At 43.6% G+C, this 20,932-nt stretch overlaps 1 protein-coding gene across 1 annotated transcript in view; it reads left to right on the forward strand.

Annotated features, from left to right (window-relative positions):
- Positions 1 to 4,754: 4,754 nt before the first annotated feature.
- LOC147678554 (extracellular calcium-sensing receptor-like) overlaps positions 4,755 to 20,932 on the forward strand; it is a 59,188-nt gene continuing 43,010 nt past the window's right edge. Inside the window, exons 1-3 of the mRNA XM_086946597.1 lie at positions 4,755 to 4,864; positions 10,578 to 10,869; positions 16,774 to 17,598. Coding sequence (XP_086802723.1) covers positions 10,612 to 10,869; positions 16,774 to 17,598 — 1,083 coding nt within the window. The 5' untranslated portion in view covers positions 4,755 to 4,864; positions 10,578 to 10,611. The remainder of the gene's footprint in view (positions 4,865 to 10,577; positions 10,870 to 16,773; positions 17,599 to 20,932) is intronic.

A 20,932-nucleotide genomic window follows, 5' to 3' on the forward strand; every position in this document is an offset into this window, starting at 1 on the left:
CTGCTGGTTCCTCTTGAGTATACATTATCAATGTTAATAACGTTGCCTGAACTGCACTAAAGATGAATTCACAGAATATCCGGACTATCTGAGGGGAGTAGCGATATATCATAGCAAAGAGCTAACTTAACCATATCAACAATCCTGTTTTACTTGAGGTTGCAGTGAGACAATAGCCGGCATGACCAACCATGTGCACAGGTGCTACACTCCAGGTTCCCAGTAACAAACAAATATCAAAACCTATAAAATTGTTCCAGTGGGGGAGAGAAAATTAGCTCTTTAGCCCCGCCACATTCTGAGAAACTATTGAAATCTTGGAAACTGGTTCAATAACATGCGGGGTAGAGCATGACATTGTGATATTCGCTAAAGTAATGTCTTCTAAACATTATTGCTAGGAGACTTGTTGACTATTGGTATTGAAAGGATAGCCCACTATGTCCCACCCGGAACTGCATATTCATTCTGCCACTGTGAAATTAACACCCCACTCTTTCCTTAATAATGCCACTTGGTAAAGTCCAGGCATTGAGAGATGCATCAGGGGAGGGCTTCAAAGGTGCTATAGAAGGATGCGCATCAGCCAAATAACATTGAGTCAAAAGTCAGTCATTTTACCCCAAAGATGAGTCGGACCTAAACATTCTATTCGGCTGCGAGCAGCAAAGACTGATGGTCCAGTTGTTGGACAACATTTAAATTGTATTTTGGACAGAGCAGGAACACAAGTTTGGAGTGGTTCCTGGATTCTGAGACCTCAAGTGGACTCCCACTGTGTCATCATGCTCTTTCAAGAGTTTTCTCTTCTGGTCTTTCCTAAAATTGAGCAAGGTTGGGGTGGTCCTGATGGATTTGGGGGTGTTGTTCCAGATCATGGGTGCATAGATGGATAAGGCTTTTGCCTTGTTTTCATTGTTGTGCACTTCCTTGTCAGTCATGGTGACTTTGTAGATGTTGTTGCTGGTTTTTAACATGGAGAAATGGGAGCCAGAAGAGTTGATTGCCACCATCCAGTTATGACTATACGAGGGTTCAACAGCAATTTTTAGGTTGCTTTCTGGCAGGCACAGTTTCCTTCTCTTCAGAAGAGAGACTGGTACTAGACCATCTCAGTGTTCTTGATGAGGTTTTGTCGCAGGGATTCTGATCCTACACAGAACTGTGCATAGATACTCGGAACATCAGTGAATTAGGGTGTGCCAAAACTCACCTTAGTAGCCAAAATCCCCTACCAGACTAGCAATCAGTGTCTTATTGGTTTTTACACACCCCCAATGATTAGACAACCCAGAACATGAACTTAGAACACCTCAGGTCACGTGGAACACATGAACATTCTTTCGTTATACTAACATATCAGTCCAGAACGAGGAGTAAATGATGACACGTGCAAATTTGAAATATGTATTTCTAATGCAGTGTTCTTAAGCGCAGTATCTTGGCTAATACAAGCAAACATATTATAAGCAACAAGGTTATCAGCATAGTTACTAGTCCATAAAATACAAAGGGTGAAAGCATGTTAAAATGCTAAAGGGAAAAGGTCTAAAGAGAACCTCAGTCCTACCCTCCCTTGCTAGTATATTATATTATATTATAGAAGGTCACTTTGGGTTTTTGAAGGGCGGCCTCATACCTCTGGTCTTAGTAGAAAGGGATCACATCATCTTCTATACCAAATCACTGCATGCGGATATTCATCAAGTGTTCGTGCATTCTCTGCGCATTGCATTATTAAACGAGCCAAAAGCCACATTTGGCCCCAGCTGCCTATGTGTTATGTCTAAGAGGTGCGCTGATCAAACTGACCAACAACCGCTGTGTTGAAATAACCTTGAAGGCCTCGGCACTCACTGTTCAGACATAGCTTACCAAGCAAAGCTGAGACTATAGGAAAACATATTATTCTCGTGTGAAGCAAAATATTCTACTAGGCTCAAAGCATTAATAACAATATGTGCCGTGTTCAAGAGCAGTAGAGAGGTAAAATGGCATTTAAACTTCTAATAAGCTCATGCTAACTTAACACAGTGTAAAGGCAAAGCCTACCTACATGGCAGTTTACATTGAGCATGTTCTGTTGTTCTCTTTTTTGAAAATGCGTTGTGTTGGTGTTTTGTGATGTGCTTGCATTTGTTGTTGTGTAGTAGTTTCATTGTTGGGATTTGCAGGATTATATTGATGCTTTATGTGTTGTGATTAAGTTTCATTGCTGTTGTGCTGTTATGTTTTTGTAAAGTGGTATAGTATTGTTGTGTTCGGGATTAGTATCTTTGTTGTATCACAATTGAAGTTCATCGGCCTAAATATGTACCTGCACTCTAGTCATATGTTACCACTACTGCAGAACCACTCTCATGATGCAGCAGCAAAAACCGTTTGCACTTAGCACTGAGATTTTTACCATCTAGTCCAAGACTTTATAAGGCCAGTTTCATCTGTGTCTAAGTTGGCTGTAGGTCAAGGGCGTAGGGTAGCATCCGCCATGACAGCTTAAGAAGGGGTGACACTTGGGCAGGACAAACTGTTGTACGACCCTTTCTAACTTTGATCTGTGCCTCCTACTGCTGCAAGAAAAATGACCATGACAAAGCTGTGGGATGGGGCCGAGAGTTGCCAAAGACAGTTAAAGACAAAATGAGTAATTATTTAAATGTTAAAGAAAAAATAAGTGAGAGGCAAATAGAGTTAGAGGGTGAAGGAAAGTAGAATAATAGAATGCAAATAAGGAGAAACAGATGGAAAGCAAAAAGGAAGCAGGATGGAGAAAGGCAAGAAAGAAAGAAAGAAAGAAAGAAAGAAAGAAAGAAAGAAAGAAAGAAAGAAAGAAAGAAAGAAAGAAAGAAAGAAAGAAAGAAAGATGGAAATAATGTCAGTATAAAAAAAAGATGAAAGGAACAAATCAACAAAATTAAAAATAGAATGAGGGAAATACATAAGGAGAGCATGAAAATCGAATTAAATAAAGGAAAAGGAAATGGGAGGCAAAAGGAAGGTTGGTGGAAAGAAAGAAGAGAGATAATTAACAAATAGAGATAATAAAAAAGAAGGATGGAATGAAGGGGAGAAGGAAGGACATAAGGGTAGGATGAAAGGAAGGAACAAGAACATATATTAAATAATTAGATAAAGGATAGAAAGAAAATTAATATAAAGCAGGATAGACAGAAAGAATGGGAGAGGGGGTGAAAGAAGGATGGACAGATGGAAAAATACGGAAAGAAAAGTGGAGGAAGTATTAAAGAAAGCACAACAGAAACCAAGATAGAAAGTTGGATAGAAAGGACACAATGAAAGAAGAATAAAACGAAATGAAGAAGATAGAAGGAAAGAATGAAAGAAAGAAGTTAATATATGTAATTGCATTTTTTGACCAACTTCCTTTAGATCCAGCTGTAAAATGCACTATTTTGCACCATTTTGTGCACAATTTACTCCGTGTTTTAATGTCATAGGGCTCAAGGTCCGGGGTGTTTTGTTTTCCCGGATTATCACTTGCTGCAGGTCATACAGGTTCCGGTGAAGGAGCAATGATTCTGCCCTGGCTCTATTCTCTTGATGCTTGAGTGTGCTCACTAATCACCACCCGGGAGCACCGCGCACTTGCTGCAATTACTGCAACACTCTGCGCTCCCCTCACCCTCATGGGGCCAGGGGGGGATATATAGGTGAGGCTGCTGCTCGGGCACTGGCGTCTGCAGCACATTGTGAGACAGAACAGCCAGTGCTGGAGGAGGCGAGAACAATTGAGAACGACCGTATCCCAGAGAAAATCAGGGTTTTTGTGCCTCCCATTTCACCACAGCCCAGCTACAGAGAACTCCCCATTTTCCCTCAGGTCTGAGGGTGCACTTGATATTGAAATGCCAGCTTTTTCATCAAGCACAGACCTGTGCACCCATAGACTAGTCTCACCCACCCGCCTGTGCCTCCCTCCTGCTCCCAGGGATGTGTGGCTCAGCCATGACTGTGAGCTAAGCTGCTAACTCTTGCAGGACCTCTGAGACCCATAGACCTGCAGGCCCAGCACAGGGGCTCAGCCTTTCATCTCTTCAGAGGCCAGTGAAAAAAGTCCTGATGAAGATCAAATGAAGGGACATGTTTGGGCACCAAGATGCTATGAAGGACATCTTTTTGCGCCTTCCAGACTTTTTAAATACATGATACTATAGCACTTTGACTTATATTTGGTGGATATATTCAAGAGAAGCCATAATAACATCCATCAGTCATTGCTAAATGTTGCTGTGCTTTGGCACCACTAGTTAGTTACGCTTGAGTTCAACAAGGTGCAGGCTGCAATAGGCTTTAATTTGAACTCTGCTCTGCATCTGTTTTGCTATCTTGTGTTTTAGTGTTCTATGTGGCGATGCTGCATGTTGATGATCCTTTGAGATGAAGCAATGCTCTAGAATGGGTACCATTTTTGTTTGATGATAAGGGAGGGATGATATGTGCTGGATCAAAAGAAGGATCTACCTGTGATGCAACCCTTTCAACAAAAGTCTCCAGAGCTACTCACTTGGACACATTCCTGCCCCATGACAGAGAGGGCTTCAGTTCCCCAGATCAGAAGGACTGTGAACAAGGTGCCTCCTCCCACCTTTGGAATAATGCATGGAAGGGCCTTCAGCAGGCTTCTCTGCTTCCAGAGGTTCACGGTGATCCTGCTGTCCTCCTCTTTGATGCCAGTGTCTGTCTCCCACCGAGTGATGCCCGGATGTGAGCTGCAGAGATCTGAAGCTAGTGGATTCTCAAGAGATGGAGATATCCTGATCAGTGGGATCTTTCCTGTGCACGATGATACAGTTCAAGAGGACATCACTTTCAGAGCGCCACCTCTGCCGGTAGAATGCCAGACGTAAGCGCAACTTACTATATAATAACTATGGGGCATATTATCAAGAACGGCGATAAAATTATGGCTGCTTTAGCGGCAGGAAACTGCCTCTAAAGCGGCGATGATGGGCTTGATAAAATATGCCCTTGAGAATTCCAATAGAAGCCCATGTTCTGTTGTGAACATGGGTTTCTATGGGAATCCACAAGGGCATATTATCAAGCCCATTATCGCTGCTTTAGCGGCAGTTTCCTGCTGCTAAAGCGGCGATAATTTTAACGCAGTTTCTTGATAATATGCCCGTTGTGAGTCTTGTACGCTTAACAGGATGACAAGCATATAGGCCTTAAAGAAGCATAAATAGGTAAAATAAAGTACTGCACCCTTTTATCAATATTGTATCATGACAGTGCCATAGCATGAGCCCACGCAGTCCTCATGGTGCGGGGGGACTGAACTTCGGGGGCCCCCCTCAGCATTAGTGGAAAGGTGGTGGGCTGGGAAGGAGGGCCTACTCAGTGTACCTTGCAGGGTGCCCCCTCAAGTTTTGTTATGCCACTGTATCATGGATGCGAGCAGAGCGAACTGAAGCACTGGACCATCTAAGTAAAGCAGTCGGGTGAGCATTAAGGTCCACATGCATGGATGCATAGGCACTCAATGTGTGCAGCATGGGGTTGGCAGATCAGAGCTTTAGGTGCACTGCTGGATTCAGGGCTTGTCCTCCAGTAGGCAGGGGCAGAGCTGGGCTGTACCACAGGTCCGGATGGAGGTACACTGGCTGACTCCTATGGTGACCACTCCACTGGCTAGCAAGAGTGTCTGCATGACTGCACTTAAATGCACTAATCTGCACCAAATGCGGATCAAAACAGACAACACAGCACAGATATGCTACTTCGGTGGCCGCAATAGTCAGCAAACATAAGAATACAGTCACTGCCAACACAGCACAGACAGGACACATCGTTGAATACCACCATCCACAGTGCTCTGAAACAAGCCAATCACCCCTCCTGCATTAGGACACAGGGCCGGATCTCTGATCACACATCCAGCTCTGCCCGAATATCCAAATAACTACCTACGAGGGCAACTAACATCATATTCCTCTGCTAACTAATAAATATGCTGCACAATTGGCATAGGTACTGAAAGAGACCTTTATACTTACACTTACACTTTGGCCCTGATAAAGAATCAGGTTTGTGAATGCTTTATTGTGTGATTATTTAAAATGTTCACAATAATAAAAGTGGACTTACAGTATACAACATAATAAGTACCATTAAAAACTGCAACCTGGTTAAACATTTAAACTCACATTCACAGATTACAGAAAGAAAAAAAGTGTGCAAATTTAGCTCTTAGGTGCCAGTTTTAAAACAGCATGTTGAATTTGACTCCTGGTCGATGCCACCTAGTGCACAGCAGAGGAGTGATTTGCCAGATTAAACCTGAGACATGGATATTATGACCACATTTAAGTTCAAGCCAAAGTGTAAGATGCCTAAGGTGTAAAAAAGTACAACCAAGGTGTGGCACGCCAAAACTGCAAGTGATTAAACAGCACCTTTTCTGCAGCCACCTTTTCAGTGTCACTTTAATACATGTCTGGATTGTTAAAGTGCAAAGATAGTTTTAAAGTGCAAATGTTATGGCTACATGTTGAGTTCCACCTTCAGTTTCATATTTTCTAATGTGACATTGAAAAATGATAAGGTGCAAGATTAGATCTAAGGTGCAAGCATGGGATAACGGTATTTCAAGTTCAGTCCAGAATGAAGTGCGCCTTGACGTGGCTAATTCCAACCAAAATGTCATGTGGTAGATATTGTAGTCACTAGCAGACAATCATCAAGCGTTGCATGCCATTAGCCGTTCTCCCAATCAGGAGTAATATTTTGCCATTCTTGCCAGTTCCATTGTGACATCACAGGTATGAGCATTGGTTTCCCTACAGGGACCTAATTTATACTGTAAGACTAGTTCATTCAGCAGGATGCGTCTATCGGTTGTCAATGCAGGGCAGCAGCATATAGATACCGTAGGCACTCATTTCATATGGACGCAGTCGGCAGCGTTGCTGACCCCTACATTTGAAATTCCCATAATGGTAGGGCCAACAGTCTCATATAGAGTATATTTTTTAAGGCAGTCCTGCCAAAGGAGTACTTCAGGAAGGGCTGAAGAGCTGTGGGCTTGTGTGATTGAAGCATGCCTTGAACCCCTATGGTACATGAAACTTCTGCAGGTCAAGTGTTTTGGACAGCAGCCTCCCAAGAGATTTTAGGATGCATTTCACCCGCTGGTAGGTTACTGCCGTGTGATTGTAGAGTCCGTAGTTCAGGTAGCCAAAGCCTTGTCCAGATAACTTGACCAGGGACTTCACTCTGGTTTGAAAATGTTCTGAGGTATGCTTTCCATTGACCCTTCTAAGTAAGAGGAGACCTGATAACATTAATTTAGAATAGCCGTTTTGCACTACATTTCTTGGTGTACCAGGCTGAACTCCAGTTGCTGCAAAGTGCATCGTGTGTGCTTTGGTAGAGTAAACTTCTTTCTATAGGCTGCAGATTGGCAATTCTCAAGGAGAGTTGATATTATCCTAGGAAATTCAAAATGCCCATGATTTATGGCCGGGAGCAAATTGGCCCCAATAGCTCTACAGGTTCCATCTGTGGTAGGACCGTGTAGGTTTCTTTGGAGTTTTACCAATGCGAGTGTTGTTTTAGCTGGCTTTTCCTTTATTGCCCTGGCCCTTAAGAATTGTTTACTTGTGTTGGACAGCCAAACACCAAGTTAGTTATAACTTTTTCTTGTTGTTATGTTGAGTAGCCTAAGGTTCCTCCCTGTTGATATTTCTTTTTACGCTGCCCAATGTTAGGAACCTTGGTTTTCGTGCCGTTCAATGTTAGGCAATTCTTGATACTGTAAGAGGAAAATATACTTAGGGCCCTCTGCATCCCAACACAGGTGTGATCGAGAATAACAAGATCATCAATATATTGTATGATTGGAAGTTTTAGTGCTCCCATTTTTCGGGAGAACAAGTTCCGTTTGGCTAATGCCGGCCCTAGATCGGCAGTGTAAAGATTAAGCAACTTGGGCAATATGACACAACCCTGTTTTAAGGCCTTTTGTATTTTCTTTTTCTTGGCACTTGGTTTTGGGTCAGTTCAATTCGGACACCCAGGTGTCCATGTATAGTACGATTATAGTATTAAACGGGAGGATTGCTATCCCCCACTCTCGGGGATAACCTTACAATCCACCTCCCATAGGCATTAAAGGTAAGTCAGGTTTCAATCAGGCAATAAAATATTGTGATGATGGGGGCTTAGCACGGCTTTTGTCATCACGGGACAGCTTTGCTAAAAGAGCGAAGTTGTTTTAGCAACCTTTTCCGTGTGCTTTTTGTAAGGAACGCCTACCTTGCATGTCTTTAGCGATAGTTATCGCTGGCATGTAAGGCGATAGGAAAACCGGCAGATAACGCTGGAAAGCTGGCGCTAATGCATGTTAGCGCTGGCTTGCTAAGAGGGCGATAAAAATATCGCTGCTTTATCAGTAATAAAGGGCGCTAAAGCGACGATAAGGCCCTTGCTAATATGCCCCTACGTCTCTAACTAGGATGGAAACACGAAAATCTCTTGGAAAGTCATGGCGAAGCTCCCAAAAGTGTTCCCATGTCTCACAAATGTCCCAATATTCTCTGTAAACAAGCCACACACACTATCAGCAGCATATGACACATGTCAGAAGTGACTCTAAAGTTTATTGTCAAGCATACATGTTACTGTGCCACTGGCTTAGTGGGCAGCTCTGTAAAGCAGCAATAATATGCATTTTCTGCCCAGACCGGACTGGGGAATCGAAGGCAGCAGGTAACAAAGCATAAAGAGCTCCTCTCCCTTCATTTGCTTACAAACTCTTGCACTATATTTCTCTCCCTCTCTCTCTCCATTTTTTCTTTGTCTCCTTCTCGCTCCTTTCCCTGCTCCTTCTCTGATCTCTGACTCTATCTCCATCCCTCTTTGCCTTTCTTTCCCTCTCTTACCTCAAGCCCCCTCCGCCTCTGCAAATAATCTGGTGGAGCTGATAAAAGTGACAGAGACACCAGAAGTGGCCCTGGGCTTTCAAAACCAACCTCCTTGGGGTCCAGCCCACCGGAGAAAAGCCCGATGGAACATAAAGCCACTGCAGCCCTGTTGCTCTCCACTTCTGAAAGAACAGAGCTCTATGATGATGGGCTGCGCGTCCGTGGCCAAGGCGTGCAAGGGGTCGGAAATGCAACTCTAAATATTTCTGAGCGAAAGCACAACACACAACAAGAGAAGCTGAGGTCTCAACGCAGTAAAGTACTGTACACTGCTTAGCAGTACAAACTCCATACCTTTGTTTAACTCAAGGCGAGAGTCTGTATTTAAAAAAAATGAGAGAACTATCATTCCACATCAATTAATCTTGCTGCTAGGAGAGAAAAACAGAGAGCGAATGTCTTCTGAGCTGAAGGAAACGGCACACAGACACGTGCACGCTCCCACACATGTGCACACATACTCATGCATACATGCACTCCCACACTCTCTCTTTTCTGCTTACACTGGTGCCTGTAAGCAGCACACAACCATGGTAGATTCCGCACAACCACACCTCAAACTCATGCAGATTCTTTGTAATGCACTCTTTCATCTTTACCTGCCATGAAAGGTGCGAAGGCGATTGGTCAGGGGCGCCCCCCCCCCCCCCCCCATTGAAGAGCTCTGAAAGTTCTACTGAATAACCCCAATGGTTACAGATCTTCACTGCCTCCCACAGCCAACATTCTCTCCACAAAGGATTGCACCATCAACAAGGTGGTTAACAATGGTACTGCAGCCTACTTGGCTTCCTAAATCAAAACTTCAGAAGGAGGCAACTTAATATCCACAGCAACATCATCAACAGTCCTAGAGTCCATGAACATCAAGAAAAAGAAAAACACATGCCATGCTATTCCTTCTAATCCTTGTAGAAGGTCTTGCTTGTGGAAGTCTTCTAAATGACATCCACTATCTGCTTCATAAAACACTTGAGACTCTCCTTTGAAGCAACAGCATATTGATGCTTGGGTCTACATGACCTACCCTATGCTCCCTTCCTCTTGTACACTCACACACTAACACCATCCCTGGGTTAATTACTAATTTGCTCCACCACCTCTACCTTCCCACCCATATTAGCCCAGCGCCATTTTTCCAATGTATTGTACTGTTGGATTTGTAAAGCAACCTAGTGTAAGTAGCTAGCCACATACTATGAAAACCACACACACATATATCCCAGTCAAAAACCACAGGAGCAATGTGTAATAATCCAGGTGCTTATTAAACTTGGGTTGTAAAAGACTGTAGACAGGTGTTTCCAAAAGCTAAAGTAACTAGTCAATATACAGGTGAGGAGGTAAACCCCTCAATGTTGAAGACATCTATAATTTTAAAATACATATAATGTTGCAAGGACAAACTACACATTTTCCTTAAGTCCCCAGAAGCTCACTGTATTCCCTTTTACTATTGGCATTAAAAACCAGTGCTGCATTTCTACAGCTGAAGCATTTTGATCTGATCATTTTCTGATTATGATATAAATCATGCCAATTCCTACCTGTTGAGTGACAACTACACAGCACACATTTCCTACAATCAGGGGCACTTGAATCTGACATCTGAGGTCTCTCTCTACATTCCAGATTTGGGATCCAGAATTATCAATGGGTCCAGGCTATGGTCTTTGCCATTGAAGAGATTAATAACAACTCTGACCTTTTACCCAACATTACTCTGGGATTCCAAATTTATGACTCCTGTACAGTCCTTCAGCGGGCGCTCAAGGGAGCCTTGTGGATTCTTTCAGGACTAGAGGAGCCAGTTCCAAACTACTGGTGCCGGGCAGGTCTGCCACCAGCAGCTGTTATAGGAGATGCTGGTTCAACACGTTCAATTGCTCTTGCAAGGATTCTGGGTCTGTACAGATATCCTCAGGTAAGACAGTCTTAAGACACTCTTAATATAATCAGTGATGAGTAGGATTTGTTTAGGCATGATGACATACTGGATCTTATGGCTATGGAAATATGTCATGGTCTTTGGAGCCCTAGGGCTAGATGTAGGTCACCAAATACCGGTCGGTAACGGCCGATTTTGGCGGTTAACGACCGGTATTCGGTGATTGAGATGTAGGGGGCCTAAATTTTACAGAATCGGTAAATTTAGCAATTCGGTAAATTTACTGATTCTGTAAATTTACTGATTCGGTAAATGTAATGATTCGGTAAATTTACCGAATTGGTAAATCTATATGAAGGTGGCACTGCAAACAGTGCCACAGGCCCCTAAGAATTCGTTATTTACCATGTAATACTATTGCATGGTAAATGATGAATTCCTGTGTACATGCACATCTGTGCATGTACACCTGTGCCATGTGGCACACAGACATGCCCTAAGGGCATGTCTGTGTGTCACATGGCACACAAGCATGAATCAGGGGTGCAACAGGGTGTCAAAGTGGCACCCTGTCCCCCTTGTCAATTCGGTAATTTTACTGATTCGGTATTTACCGATTCGGTAATTGCCATTGGTTCCTATGGGCCTCAAGTCCCATAGAAATCAATGGCAATTACCGAGTCGGTAAATACCGATTCGGTAATTACCGAATTCCACAGATTCGGTAAATTAATCGGTAAAAATACTTACATAGCATTTACCGATTTGTAAATACTGAATCGGTAAAATTCGGTATTTACGAATCGGTAAATGCCATTTACCTACATCTGGCCCCTAGTATGTTAAAACAGTCACTCAGTGGTCAGCTTTTTATTAAGGACTTTGCCTCTACCTATAAAATGATGGGGAGAAGCAGAAGACCCAGATAGAGATTGAGAGAGAGGACGATAGCACTGCTACTGCAAAGAGAGGAGAAAACATGAACTGCTTGGTAGAAAACACAGTGGGTCCAGTTGGTTTGGTGCAATCTAAGAGATTTTGGAAGTAGAGATGGAATGAGAGAAACTTTGCCCAGGTATTAATGAGCATTTGGGACAGTTATTATGTAGCTGTGACTTACATGTGCAAGAAAATCACTAGGGAAGCTGTGAAGCATATGGAGGTCAGCATAGTGAACTCACCAAAAATGACAGGATTGGTAGAATTGACATCACCCACACTTTGACGATGATGATATTACAAGGTTATCCCAATCCCATCCTTAGCCTTTTAATTATTCTAGGATGTATAGCGGATCAGTAAGGGGTGGATAGTGCACACATAATTGGGATCCAAGAGCAACATGTATTTTCTTCTCCTACCAGTGCTTTCAACACCAAGTGTGGGAAAGGTGAACAAAGACATACCGAGACTGAAGTAAGTGATAGCAGTTGCCAATCCTAGTTACCCATAGTTGGGCCCAGATTTACTAACACTTTGCGCTGGGTTTACATCATAAAAGTAACATAAACCTGGTGTAAAGCACTAGGGTCAGATATATTATCCAACATAAACAAGGATTTGCGTAGGAAGGTTCCCCAAACTAACACAAAGTTGTGCAATGCAATACTTTGTGGTACTTTGGCCAAATGGGTTGTTCCATGGGTGGTACGTGGCATTCCCACGCAACCACTCATAGTTTTTGTTTCATAGATAGGGACTTGGGCCAAAACTTTACGTATCCTCAAGGAAGTTGTAAGAAGGGAGCATGTTTTTATTCTCCTTACTATAACAACTTTGCATGGGTGCTGCATTGTACAGTACACATAAAACTGGAAACATTTCAAATTATAGTGTTTGTACCAGGGGTATCCACTTTCAGTGCAAAACCTATTCTTTAGAGAACTCGCACACCCTTACACTATGGCACAAGGGTGTATGTGATGGTGCAAGGCACCCAGAAATCTGTTAGCCCTGTGGGAGAGACAACATGCACCATATCTTAGTAGATATGACACATTCCTAGTCTCTCCCTGCAATTAGAGGCAGTTCTGCAAGTCTGGCAGCCGCACTGTGTGAAATATTAGCTAATGTGCCCCCTGAAGAAAGGAGACAGAGCCGTAAGATTACAATGCAGAGTTAGGTGGCAGAATAGTGGTAGAGTCCATCAATTCAGATATTTTTTGTTTGTAGAATGAACAACAAATATAAACCCAATGATGAAGATGTTTATTCATAAGGAATGAAGTGAAATTTCCATTTCTATTTATTTCTATTTTGATTTATTTATATCTCTACCTACCAAACCCACACATTTCTGAAAACTAGACATGCCAGGGAGGTCCAGGAAGGTATGGCTTGCGTGGATCCCCCAACGTTTCTTTAGCACATTGATAAAAATAAAGTCTGTGTCTAAGGCTTTCTTCCACCATGGGGGGGGGGGCAGAAGACTGTGGCTATTTTGGGTGGGAGTGGGGGCATTGGTATACCCATTCTGGGCAGCCCCCACGCATAAAAAAAGCCAGCGTAATCGCTGGCGCCTAGTGGGCAGGCCAGTGGGAGCCACCGCCCCGATCTGCCCCCCGGGGGGCAGAAAGACTGGAATTTCTCGGGGTGGGGTATTGTCATGCTCGTAGGCAGTCCCCACCCCTACATGAATAAAAAAAAATCCCTGGTTCTGGGGGGCAGATTGGGGGCTACTGCCCCCATCTGCCCACCAGAGGTGATAGAAAGCCTCTCATTTTTGCAGGGGGGGGGTGGAGGCATTGGCATGCCAATTTTGGGCACCCCCCACCCCTAATTGTAATTGCCCCAAAAAATTCCTTGTTTCTAGTGGGTTTTCTGCCCCCCCCCCGTGGGAGCAGATTGAGGGCTACATCTCCCATCTGCCTCCCAAGGGGAGCAGAAAGACTGTAATTTGTGTGGGGTGCCCTGGGCACATTGGCATGTCTCTTTTGGACAGCCCCCACCCTAATTCAAATTTCCCCCAAAAAATCCTTGGCGTCTAGTGGGCTTTTTGCCCCACCCCGGGGGCAGATTGAGGGCTGGGTGGCAGAAAGGCTGTAATTGTGGCGGGGGCATTGACGTGCCCGTTTTGGTCACCCCCCCACCCTAATTAAAAGTGCCCAAAGTCTGGGGAGATTCTTCCATTTCCAATGATACCTCTCCCATCTTTCTACGTTCTCATGGCACTGAGATAGCTCCCTGATCACGTAGAAAGTGAAACTGAAATGAGCCTAAAGACTCATTTCAATTTCGGTTTCTACGAAATGACGTCAGCGCAGCGTGCCCGCTGATCGTCATTTCACAGAAACAAGGGGGGGGGGGGGCCTCGGGAGCTGGGGAAGGTCTCGAGGCTTTAGGGGAGAAAAATAAATCCCTCTGGTGCTTGCACCAGGGGGATTTTTGGTGCCATGTGCCAGGACGGCCGATAGCCATCCTGCACACATGAGCACTGTTGCGCACGAAGGCTCCCGGCTCCCGTGCGCACAGAAGGAGTTAAGCAATGCAAAGTGGCTTAGTGCTGCATTGTAAATATGGGGCAGGGCATTGCGCCACCGGAGTGTCGGGAAAAGTGACACCCCAGTGGTGCAACCACCTTGTAAATATGACCCTGTTATTCTTTAATCAGTCAATAATGCAGAATTTCACACCCATCACTTTCCACTTGTAGTCAGTAAAACATCTAGCAATAAAAGTTATTCTTCACGTATCACTTTTCTTCATAACCCTTGCGCATGTGCCTATGCCAGCCACTATTTAATCTATTTTCATCTTCGTATATATGGATATGGTATTTCTATTCTATCGTGTAAACCTAACCAAAGAACAGTGGAGCGCTGTACATTGTCAAAAACAAGTATAAAGTAAACGAGTAATACTTTAAGAGCTGAAGCTGGGTTGTAGACAGTTAATAGGAAGATGCGGCCTGAATGCAAGAACTGCCAACTTTGGGTTTGGGGATCCAGGTTCGAGCCTTGGTGTCTGCTCAGCATCCTGCGATTCTGCACTAATCACTTCATCTCTCAATGCCTAAAATAATAATAATTAAAAAAACAATCTGACCTTCTGCAATATAATGTGATGCGTTTGAAAGGCCTCTGATTCTATTGGGTCACGTTGTACTATATAAAAAAAACACAAACAATGCATTGTAATATACTGTTCTTTAAAGAGGCAAGTCTTCAATTCCTTCCTAAAGTGCAGCTGCATTGGGGTGGTCTTGGGGGATAAGGAGATGTTGCACATTTGAGGTATTACTTTTTTTACAAAATGTTTTACAGCTTTCGAATTGTTTATTTTATGGTTGTATTGACCTTATTCATTGTTCTGTGCCAACGTAGTGAGTCGGTCTAGTTTAAGTATTTCTGTGAGTCGCCTATAGTTAGGTGGATGACTTAAATGTTCCACTTTAGGTGACTTCTCCCCTCTTGGTATGCATTAAGGAGACACTCTAAGGGTGGCCCCTTCATAGCATGGCTGAAAGCAGCAGGAGGCAGTATATCACAGACATTATCTCTAACTGCCCACACTTCAGATGTTTTTACTCTTCTTAGGCACAAGTCTGAGGAAAAGAGAGACCTTTGCCAGACCCACGTCCCCAAGATAGACCACCTTCCTGGGAAAACCTGAAACCTAAAAGTAGACCTCCAAAGAATTCGGAAACCAACACTAGTGAAAATAAATAACCTATTTGCACATAGAACTTCAGACCACTATTCTAAATTTTCAGAGCTATAAGTAACGCTTGGTTTTACCCAATTTATGGGTAGTTAAACTGTTTCAGAAAGATGGAAAGCAAAGTTTGTGTTGTTAGTAATTACCTCACCACATGCTAATGGCGAGCGTTCACTCACTGAATCATCTTTTCAGCAAGGACAACTTCTTCATGCAAAAAGATAGAATTTAACTTCTTCATGCAAAAAGATAGACAGAAAGTGTTCTCAGAAGACACCGGCATTGGCAAAAACAACAAGCATTGCCACAGAACATCACACACATCCTTGCACATGATACCTACAGACACTCATGCACGCAGGCCACCAGATGCACAGTTGCCTATGCAAACTATCAAGATAAACATGTGCATAGCCCAGCAGATAGACACCCTTGTCTAGAGAACTACAGACAAACAGCCTTGCCTAGAGAACTACAGACCCCCTTGCAGGTTTTAATATACCACAGATGACCACACTGATCTACAACCACTCATGCTCACCGACCACCAGACTTCCACCCACAGGTATACAGCCAGACATGTCATGCTGATTGCTTCTACAGCGCTTGATTCCAATTGCAAGCTCTCAAGGTGGTAGGAGAGCAAAAAGAAGATAAAAAGAGTGAATAAGAAAGAAGCCTGGTGTTGGCAGTGGGGTAGCTAGGGTGCCAAAGACCCTTGTAAAAACTGGGAAAATTGACCCATAGTTGCACTAAAATACAGAATATTCAGGGTTGAGTGGACTCCCTACCCTGTGGACCCCGGGGTTAATGCACCTGCTGCTCCATTGATAGCCACATCCCTTTGTGGTGAGAATGAGACCTTTCATAATTGAATGCTAGTGAGGAGCTGGACGTAGGCTCCGCGTTGTCATGGTGGGAGTAAGGCAGGTTCTGACAGTGATAAGATGTAGCAGTCAAGGTAAGGGCACAGGCATAATAAGGAATCAGGACTGACAGGGAGGTATTGACTTGGAAGTGCACACTGCGTGACAATTCAGCCACCTAAGAGTGTAAAAGACAGGGAAAAACTGCCCTGTCTGGAGAAAAATCAGTTCATCCAATCAGGTAGAGTAGTTGTCCAGAGCTGATGTTTTGCAGCCCCAGGTCATGTGGAAGGCTCATTAGAAAGTGAATGTTAAAACTTCTATTTTCAGGAGTTTCCTAAAAAGCATGTTGCTGGGTTGAGATTTGTGTATGGAACCGCCATTTGGTAACATGTATGTGCTCTCTTTGTTGCAAAAGATCAGCTATTTTTCAACAAGTTCCCTCTTGAGTGATCGAAACCAGTTCCCATCTTTTTTCCGCACGATCCCCAGTGATGACTTCCAATCCAGAGGCCTGGCCGAGTTAGTGATGCACTTTGGATGGACATGGGTGGGCATTCTGGCTGCGGATGATGACTACGGACAGCGGGGAATCCAACTGGTACAGCAAGAGCTAGTCAAGGCGGGGGCTTGTGTGGCCTTCTCCGAGACAGTCCTCCCCAGCCAAGCTGCCAAAAACGCCTTTCATATCACTCAAGTTATCAAAAACTCCACAGCCAGGGCTATTGTCGTGTTCTCTTCTAGTGCCTATCTGGCTCCTCTTCTGTATGAGATGGCAAGGCAGAATGTGACCGGAAAAATCTGGATTGCAAGCGAAGCCTGGTCAACATCATCTCTGCTTTCCATGGGGAAATACTCAGAAATCCTTGTCGGCACAATTGGTTTTGCAATCCACAATGGAGAAATGGCAGCCTTCCAAAGATATTTTACAGGACTTCGCCCTTCAATAGCCCCAGGGGATATTTTTATCAGAAGATTCTGGGAAGAAATGTTTGGCTGCCAATGGCTCAGCCATGAAATATCCCTAAAGATCAAAGGTAATGAAACCAAGGCAAGCACTGGGGATGAAAAACTCAACAGTCTTCCCTTTGGTCTCCTGATGGACTTTAGAATCACCCATAATGTTTACAGTGCAGTTTACGCCACTGCATTAGCTTTACAAGATCTGAGGACATGCATGCACAGTAGAGGACCTTTCCTTCAAGAGACATGCACAAATATGTCAGACTTCCACCCATGGCAGGTTTGTATTAAGTTCCTTAACATAATGTAGATTACAGTTTGTGAAAGTAAGACAAATGATCCTGTCTTGGCTTATATGGTGCACATATTATAATTTAATTGTTTGCTGTTTTCCTACCACACAAATCATTGCCCAACCACCATAAATGTTTTATATTTGGATGTATTGTTGCAATTTAGGTCAAAATGTAATGCCTTAAGTTTTGTTTTTGAAATGCATGTTTAGTATGTGCCAGGAAACTGGAACTGAATACCAACTGGAATGCAAAATAAAAATGTTGTACGGCTCCAAGATTGCTGCCATGTAGCAGCCATTTTGAAAGCATATACAGGAACTTTCCACGATGGCCTTACAGCACGCTAGCTGCTCCCCAAGTTTACAAACTCAGCAAAGTCAGTTCTAGCAGTGAATACGTTTTGGCAAACAAGAGTGCTAGTGTTACCCGTTGCTAGTGCCTAGTTCTCATTAGGACAGGCCTTTGAGTTCCCTAAGAGGCTTTCGTTCATGAAGGTGTTGACTATAAACATGACATCCTGCTCCTCAGTGATTCCCTGATCCTCCATTTCCTTTGCTGACTCTGGGAGTCACTGAAGCAGATTGCACATTTTAGCACTATGTTTGACGAGGATCACAACACTTTTACCACTATCAATGATTTTGAAACCAAAGATGATCATACTGTCACAGTTGATATTTCCAACATTTACTCTACCCTGAAGAAGAGTCGTGAGGGCAAGGCTGCAGACCCTGATGGGTTACCTGTCAACATTTACAAAGAAAACAGTAATCTCTGGTCCCCTCTGTTAACAAATGTTTGAAAGTTAATTGGGCATGGGGAATAACTTCGACATGGCTTGAAACCATATTAATCTCCATATTTAAGAAGGATACTCAATCAGACCCAAAATACTATTCTCCGATCGCTCCGCTTAACTGTTAATAATCCACATTTATAAAGCACGAACAATCACCGTAAGGGTCTCTAGGCACTGGGGGCCGTCAGGAAGATTAAGCAAGCTACTGCACAGAGTCACATGGTACTGGGCTAATCTGCCGCCGGTAATCACACACAGAGTCAGTCGCCCTGGCCACGGCGCCACACCTCTTCCTTTCTGTCAAATATCTTGACAGAGTCTCATTAGAATAATTGGAAATTTCGGGAGAACAGAATTCAGTCCTATCAGACCTTCACAACTTCTTTACAAAAGGGCTGGGCACGATGAGCAGTGTCCCAACCTAGAATTATTCATTGAAATATGAACTAAGAGAGCTCTTTCTCAAAGGTTTTATAAACCTTACCAGTGCATTTGACTGTGTCAATCATATAATCATGAATCACTAAGGGTGGATGGGTCTATTGTATACTTCCTTAGTTTTATATACCAGCACCCCACTGCCCAGGTGTTTTTGGCCCTAATGCTCCAAACTATTCAGGGTAAAGAGAGGGGGTCAGCTGATGGTGTGTTTTGGCTCCTTTCTATTTTATCCTATACATCAATGGTCTTAAAGGGGTACTCTTGCAAGCCAAAGTTGATGTGCTAAGGATTGGTCGCCGTTCAGTACCAGTGTTATTATATGCTGACGATGCTGTCCTCATGGCAATAACCCCAAATGTCTACAACAGCTCCCAGACTCCTTTGTGCACTGTATAGAGGGGCAAAGCCTGAAAATTAATATGAGCAAATCTTTCATGATGTCCTATGAAAAAAGATCATTTAAATCACACAGTTTTCAAAAAAAGCCTCCCAGATATAGAGCTGATACTTTCTCCTATTTAAGTATCTAATTTGATCAGATGGATAAAGAACAACAATTGGACGAAAATGCTGGGGTAATCTTTAGAAGCGCCTCAAAATTAGGACATAGATTGTATTGTATTGTATTGTAATTGCATTTATATAGCGCTTACTACCCCTGACGAGGCGTCGAAGCGCTTTTTCAGCGAATAGCACGCTACTGCGGGACTCATAGAGGATTAGTGTTGAATTATTATAGTGAAACATGCAAGTACATTTTAAGTGGTGGATAGGTTAGTCAGTTATTTGGATTTGTAATGATAGCAAAAGGATAGAGAATCAAGAAGGTTTGTAATTAAATAGCGCTTGTTACCCCTGATGGGGTGTTGACGCACGCTATTCAGGAACCCCATAAAAGATTGGTGGTGAATTAATATGGTGAAATATGAAGTAATTTCAGTAGTGGATATTAGTCAGTTATTTGGAGTGAGAAGGAGAGCGGAGGGATAAAAGGGGAAGAAAGGTTTGCATTCATATAGCACTTGTTACCCCTGATGGGTGTGGAAGCGCTTCTCTGGCGAGTAGCATGCCTTTCCGGAACTCATAAAGGATTAGTGTTGAAAATTAGAATAGAAAAATATGAAGTAATTTGAGAAGGGGATACGTTATTCAGTTATTTGGGTAGAGAAGGGTAGGTGGCAGTATAGAAGAGGGAAAGAGGTTTGTATTTATATAGCGCTTGCTACCCCTGATGGGGTTTTGTAGCACAAGTATGTTATGTTATGTTATGTTAACATTACTTGTAAAGCGCAAACAGCTGCCCCAGAGAAGGGGCATCCCAGCGCTGACTGCAAAGCAACTGACATGATGGATGGGCCAGAGATAGAAACTATGGTAAAAGGGTGGGTTTTAATGGCCTTCCTAAATTCTAGATAGCTGTTTAGGCCCTGGATGTGGGCTGGGAGTGCGTTCCAAAGGAGGGCAGCTCTACTACGGAATGAGTGGCCTCTAGCGCAAACTCTCAGTGTACGGGGAACAAAAACCAGATGTTGACCCTGTGAGCGAAGATGGTGAGAGGGAACATAGGAGTTGCGCCTGAATGTCAGGAGAAGGCAGTTTCAAGGCTTTAAAGGCAATACAGAGAGCCTTAAATTCAATATGCCTGGCCACAGGCAGCCAGTGTAAGCACTGGATGGCGCTAGACACAGAGCAGGACCTGCGCAGACCTAGAAGGGTTCTTGCTGCCGTGTTCTGCACCCTTTGAAGCCTCAGGATTTCTGCCTTATTAGACCCTAGATAAAATGAGGAGGCATAGTCTAGTCTGGATAGAACAGACGCCTGAATGATGATCAGGCGAGTAGAGGCGTAAGAAAAAAAAAAAAAAGGTCGAAGGCCCCGCAGGAGTCCAAAGCAGGTACCTGCAACTTTTTTGGTTTGGACTCGGAAGCTGAGGGATGAGTCAACCCACACTCCCAGATTTTTTGCAACCGCCTTAGGAGGGGGGGCACAGCCTAGGCTTGCACGCCACCACCGGTCACTCCACTGACCATGGTCCTTCCCCACCAGTAGTACTTCCAACTTACTGGCAGTAAGTTGGA

The sequence above is a fragment of the Lissotriton vulgaris genome, chromosome 12 (genome assembly GCF_964263255.1).
Source record: "Lissotriton vulgaris chromosome 12, aLisVul1.2, whole genome shotgun sequence".
Lineage (NCBI taxonomy): Eukaryota > Metazoa > Chordata > Amphibia > Caudata > Salamandridae > Lissotriton > Lissotriton vulgaris.